Below are 6509 nucleotides of genomic sequence, written 5' to 3'. Positions count from 1 at the left end.
ATGGCTAATTTAGCCAAAACAGTTAGCATGTGCTGAAATATTAAACTCCAAAATAACCTAAAAAAATCTTAATAAATGCCCCAAAAAAATCCAAAAAGCTACCAGAAAGCCAATTTTAAAAACTTTTAAACTGTAACTTTTTAACATATATAAACATATGTACAACATATATAAATAATAAAAAGGCAGGAATATTATTATATCCAGAATAAATTAAGTTAAACCTTAAATAACTTTCAATATTTTACTGTCCACAAAAATAAATTTAGTCAAAATTATAAAAGTTAGAAATGAGCACAAGATAACATCGGGTCATTAATCACTTTAGAGCCAGATGTCAACTTGGATGAGGACATTGAAGACGTTCATGGATCTTAGAGATTTTATCACATACAGTAAATCTATTTGTCTGCAAATGGATGCATCGGAATGGAGCTGAGCAGGGATGGTGTGGCTCGCCGACTGATCTACGTCACTGTTATTAAATGGCATTTTTTTCATCTGCTCCATGAAGAAATAATCAAAAGTGTAGTTTTAAGCTTAATTTTCTCTAAATATATGTCCTAAATAACAAGAAAAACGCTACAAGAATGTGTTGTAGATTTAAGATTTTCATTGAAGTGAGTCTTTAATCTAAAAAATATTCCTCTGATTAAATTTGTTGCATTATAGTGGCTACAAAACTGCAACATTATTGTATATCTGTACAGGAAAAGACGCTTTCTTCTTTTCTGACTGTTCGAAACTTCACTTCACTTGAATCAGGATCACTTGAATGGCACTAACAGTATGTAGGGTTTGAAAAATAATAAAAATCCTGATGTGTCTCACCTATATTTCACCCTTACTTACCTTTCCATGTTGGTTAAGTGGAAACAAAAAAATGTGCATTTTAAGGGCCCTCCAAGCCGTTTAGGACATTTCCTGCCTGCTTTCCTCGTACAGGTTTGCATTTATCTCTGAGGCATGAAGCTACAATTCCTTGAAGTTATTATGTTATTTAAGAAATAATACGGAAAAAAAGACGAATATTTACGACATGTGGGCCTTACACAACGACCCAGCAGGCTGTGAGTTCTTGAGCGCCCCATTACCCTCAACACATATCAAAGGTGAAGACAAGCATCCATTGAACAGTTAAAGATGACTCCTGAAGGGTTTTCTCATCTAAATCGTACAGTTAGAGATCACGTCTGCTCACTAGCAGGACATTTCTCTAGCAGGAATATTACATTTTTATGGACAGATGTGGCCATAATTTGTAATCCAAGAAAACCCTCCGTGAAGTATCTTTATGAAGCTGCTAGATCCCCTCACCCAATGCAGTTTGGAGATTTAGTAGGACAAGACGCAAACGGTAAACTCCAGTATGTCTGTGTGATGTGTGTATCAAAGCATGCAGAGTCAGATGAACTACAGGAAGAAATTCCACATGATATTCTGTGTTTTTAAGAGCTGGTACATACAATTTATGGTTGGATTATTTGGTCTGTTGGGATAAAAAAACTCATACATTTACTGTATGACTAAAATAGGTAATAAAAGCCTGAGGGCACAATTACGTACCTTTTTAGGTTACAGATGATTTTAAAACGATTATATTTGAATGTATTCCTGCACACTAGTGCGGCCACTATTGTGTTTTTATTTCCATACAGGAAAGAAGAAACTGTTTTGTTGCAAAAAGGTTTAAACAAAAAGCTTGAAACTAATTTATTTGGAGAAAAAAACTAAAGACAATAAATTACTTAATGCTTCAAACCTTTAAAAGCCAATTTCTTTCTAGAGGTCCTGGCTGCAGACAACAAGATGGGATCTAAGCATCACCTGCCGGAACCAGATGTACTGATTGAAAAAAATGTACATTTATTTTGGATTTAATAAAAGTTTTTTTTTTTTACAAATCTGATTGTCAATGTTGAGTTTCAACTGAATACATTTCCGCTTTTACCCCATTTTAAGCTCATCTTGCTCTCTAAAACTTCCTTCTGTCTGGTTGACTGAAACAGTTTAGCTTCTTCTTCTTCTGCGGATTGAAGCAGCGTCTCCTCCTAAAGGCCGTAAACCACGTATAAAGACAGTAACTTATTCTACGTATGACTACCATATTTTCTGGAGTATAAGTCGCAGTTTTTTAGATATTTTAGCCACTTATACTCAGAAGTGACATATTTGTGTTATTTTTAGATGAAAATAAGCTTGTGTATTTGTTATTTTCCCAGTAAACATCGGCTGTCCGTTCCAGAGGAAGAAGTGTTGTCCAAAACAAACATGGAAGAGAATCTGATTGATTGTTACTCCAGAAAATATGGTAATTTTCCTACCAAAATGTTATAGCAGCAGTGTGACACAGCCTTAAAGTTGTGTAATATCCACTTCACGCCGATGATGTCATCTTGTTATCTACAACCAGCTCTCTGGATTTTTTTGGTAGCTTTTGCAAAACAGGAAGTCATAAAACTGACAACATTTTTTAATGTTTACTGTGTTCGTTTCAGATCTTCAAATGTCAAAATGACAAACTTTGACTGCTTGTTAGTTGTGTGTTGCTGCTTAGAGATGCTACAATGTACATAAAACCAAACACAAAAATACAGTATCTCTATTGTGAAAGTATGGTTATCATTTTCCCACAGTTAAATACTGAAGTAATACCTACATAGTATTTTAGAGTTTGAAGTTTAGCAACTTTATTAATTTATTATTAATGTAAACCTACAAACCTTGAGGTTAACATTCAAAAGCATGAGATTTAGAAGTTCTTTGGTGAATAAAAAGTCATTTTTTTAATGTGTTATTAAAAACCAACAGCAAAGACGAACTTAGAGATAGATTCGGCTAAAATAACTTGATTGATTCAGTGAAATTAGACAGGGACCGTACATTTTCGTTTTTCTGTCCCCTTTCATTTTCACCAAGGACAAAAGTATTATGATATTTTTGTTGTGTGCTACAAAAATGAAATAAATAAACTAAAATAAACTAAAATGTAAGAATTATTTTCATTGATCCACATTGATCAGTGCGATTACTGCCTTCTGGGAAAGTCAGAATCCAGGCCTCCAGATCTGCCATCCTGATGCTTTTCAAAGAATCTTTTCAGACCTCCAACTGATTACCTGGATCAGGTGTGTTCAGCCAATAAGGAGTTTCAGTGGCATTTTAGTTGGAAAAAAAATCTAAGACATGAGCCTCAAGGCCTGGAATCTGACACCTGTAGCAGACAGCGGCACATACCTCCAACGTTGTAGCCCACACAGGAGTTCTGGTCACAGTATCCGGGAGGTCCTGGGGGTCCCACTGGACCGGGGACTCCAGGCCGACCAGGAGCTCCGGGGTTTCCAGGTCGCCCCGTTGGACCCTGATTGCCGGGTCTGCCTTGTCCCGGAGCACCTGGACGATTAAAAGATGAGACAAATGTGGCAGCAGGGACGATCATCAATGGTTGGACTGTAGCTTCTTGTGAGCCGTTGTGGATGTATGTGTGCTGTGGGAATAATACCAGGAGATCCTGGAGCTCCTCTTGGGCCTTGGACTCCAACACCTTGAGATCCCTTCTCACCCTTTTCTCCTGGTTGTCCTGGTTAAGAACAGAACCAAACATTTTAAAATGGTGTTTCTTCTAACTATAACAACATTAAACATCAGGAACATGACTATAACTTTTGAAATTAAGTGTGAAGCACTTTAAGAAAGATTATTTGATAAAACTGTTTCCTATATAATGAAAAAAGCAAAAACATTTGATCAATTAACAAAAACTATGTCATTCGTTGCTTTTAAAATATTAGTTTTCGTCAAATAAAAATTTTGAGTTGTTAAGTATACTTGACTTAAACATTTAATTTGATTTTAAAAAAATAATTTTTTGCAGTTTTTGTTAATTGATCCAATGTTTCACTTTTTGTTTTTTGTTTTTTAATTTCCTACCTCTTTCTCCTGGATTTCCATTCTGACCGTTCTGTCCGGGGAATCCTGGTCTACCGGGTGGACCCTGTTCACCTTGGGGCCCTGGGGAGCCTTGTCGGCCAGGCTCTCCTGGGGGTCCAGGTACCGTGCGGATGGACACAGGAGGACTGGGCACCTGGTTCAGGATGGTGTTGTAACGAGCCATGTGACCTAAAAATAAATAAATAAATAAAAAAGACAGAAATAAAGTTTAGAAAAGACAAATTCAACTTAAATTTTACAAAAACAAACCTTAGAATGAATTATGGATTAAAAAAAGAATAATTTTAAATAGATTTATTGGTAATAGTTTTTGGGGTTGATGTCAAAAAAGTTTAATCAGACAAATAAAATGTTAGTAATCCTTAAAAAAAATTTCACCTTTAATAAAAACGCAATTTATTTTGTGCTCAGTAGAAGTCATTTAACCACTAAAGTCAATGACAGTTTTACTTTTTATACCAAAAAAATCAAATATCTAACAGCAGGAAGTTTGTTATCTTAAATCAGGTAAAAAATCTTTAAATCTGACAGTTAAAAACGACAGTTTTACTCACTTTGGATCAGCTGCTCACACACCTGCCTGGCGATGGCCTGAACTGATGCTGTTGATTGAACGTCTCCCTGGAGACACAAGCAGACTTTTCTTTATCCATTAGTTTATTTAATTTAACAATAAGATGCTTATTTTATATAAAATTTGTCAGAAAAACTCAAATTAATATGATGTTAATGCAGATTTTATCATGATTTACATAACATTCAAATGCTTACCCGGTCACCTTTCTCTCCTTTGCTTCCAGGGGAACCCTGAAAAATGACAACAATTTATAAAAAAGTTAAAACAAGCAAAACACAGTTTTTACTCGCCCTGGAACAGACTGGCGACCTGTCCAGGGCGTACCTCGCCTTCGCCCAACAGTAGCCGGGAGAGGCTCCAGCATCCCGTGACCCCGAAACGGTTACAGCAGATAAAGAAAATGATCGTTTTTACCCACATGTGGGTAAATAAAGGTCTTTAGTATGACTGTTAACTGTATAGATTTTTTTTTAAATTCTTTTGTTATTATTTTTAAGTTCTACTAATTTATTAGTAAATTACACTAAACTTTCAATAAATATTATAAATCTGAAAGTTATTTTTTCTAAAACTGTTTAAATGTTATTTTAGTGTGGCAACATAAGCATTTCTATGCATACTATAGAGAAACTGGAGCTTATACAAAAGTCTAATTGATAACAATTCTGCTTTTTTGAGTTACATTTATTACAATTTGACTGTGAAGGAAAAATCTTTAAACACCATAACATTGAAACTAATTTTACTGAAACAGCAAAAAGAAGTGCACATCATCATATAAAGCATCACAGCTTTCAATCAGAGTCAATCAAAAAAAATATATTTAAAGCCACAAAAGTGCTTCATGTTTTCTAACACAAATCTAATCTATTGCTGTTTGTTTGGATTATCACAAAAATACAAAGAAAACTCATCATAAGTGACACATTTCAATTCTTCTGCCTTTGTGTTAGCTTACATTGCAAAAAAGGAATTAACAAAAACACCCAAAACTGTGAATTCTTTAGAGCAAAAGGTTGTGCCGACTCACCGGCGGTCCCAGTTCTCCCTGTTTTCCAGGAGGACCTGTACTTCCTGGAGATCCTGGAGCTCCTGGAGTTCCCTGTGAATTTCACCCTTTGATTAAACATACAAGCTCATAGAATGAGAAAGCGTGCCAAAGACTGTATGATCAGGACACATGGGGCTTCTGTTATTAGATTACAGGGGGGTACAGAGGTGATTTACCATAGATCCTGGGGGGCCTGGTCTTCCTTGTGGTCCATCTTTACCCACAAGTCCCTTTAAAAGTAAAAATTGCACAATTTCAAAATTCACTTAGATAAAGATTTTGTATTTATTTTTTTAAAAGAGGACAATACAATTTAAATATAAAACAAAATGGTTAAAAAATACGAAATGCACAGTTTTAAAAAAAATCAGAATTAGCTAAAAGGCTAGTTTTCATCTGTGGTCCCCTGGACATTTTTTTCTTTTTTGTTTCAAACACAAAATGAAAATAAACATAAGAATTAAAAAATACAAATGATGACAGAAAGCAGGAAAAACACCAAGTACAATAAAAATGTACAGATGTCATATACGTTAAAAGCTAATAAATCTTTAAGTCCTCATGTTCTTTTTTTTTTTAAATATAACTTTTAGTTCTTGTAGTTTTTTACTATTTTGACTTTCACCGTTTAGTATTTAAATTCTCTGTGGTTTGGAAATAGAATTACTCAAAGAGAGGGCGGGACTGTTACTGCGGAAGTAAGCCTCCATTGATGTCCCATCATCCTTTTGTTTACACTCTCTCTTGCTAGCTTACAGCACCTCACACTCCCAAGCCAACAGAAATACTGGAGCAGATTCAATCCGAGCTCAGACGAGGAAAACAAAGACGTTCATGGATCTATTTGTCTACAACAGGGCTTTGCAACCAGCGGCTCCAGAGCCACATGTAGCTCTACCTCTCCATGGTGGCTCTCCGGCTAAAGAAAAA

General features: G+C 35.3%; 1 protein-coding gene across 5 annotated transcripts in view; it reads right to left on the bottom strand.

The window, feature by feature from the left end:
* The window catches only part of LOC112162546 (collagen alpha-1(XIV) chain), a 149787-nt gene that overhangs the window by 3000 nt on the left and 140278 nt on the right, over nt 1-6509 (bottom strand). For all 5 annotated transcript variants that reach the window (XM_024298342.2, XM_024298345.2, XM_036214138.1 and 2 more), the window contains 7 exons: nt 5756-5809; nt 5559-5630; nt 4723-4758; nt 4506-4572; nt 3931-4119; nt 3503-3580; nt 3238-3393 (listed from right to left, as the gene is read on the bottom strand). In XM_024298342.2, the coding sequence (XP_024154110.1) occupies nt 3238-3393; nt 3503-3580; nt 3931-4119; nt 4506-4572; nt 4723-4758; nt 5559-5630; nt 5756-5809 (652 nt within the window). The remainder of the gene's footprint in view (nt 1-3237; nt 3394-3502; nt 3581-3930; nt 4120-4505; nt 4573-4722; nt 4759-5558; nt 5631-5755; nt 5810-6509) is intronic.

Source organism: Oryzias melastigma, linkage group LG11 (assembly GCF_002922805.2).
Source record: "Oryzias melastigma strain HK-1 linkage group LG11, ASM292280v2, whole genome shotgun sequence".
NCBI classification, from domain to species: domain Eukaryota; kingdom Metazoa; phylum Chordata; class Actinopteri; order Beloniformes; family Adrianichthyidae; genus Oryzias; species Oryzias melastigma.
This window is presented reverse-complemented; position numbering and strand designations above follow the sequence as displayed.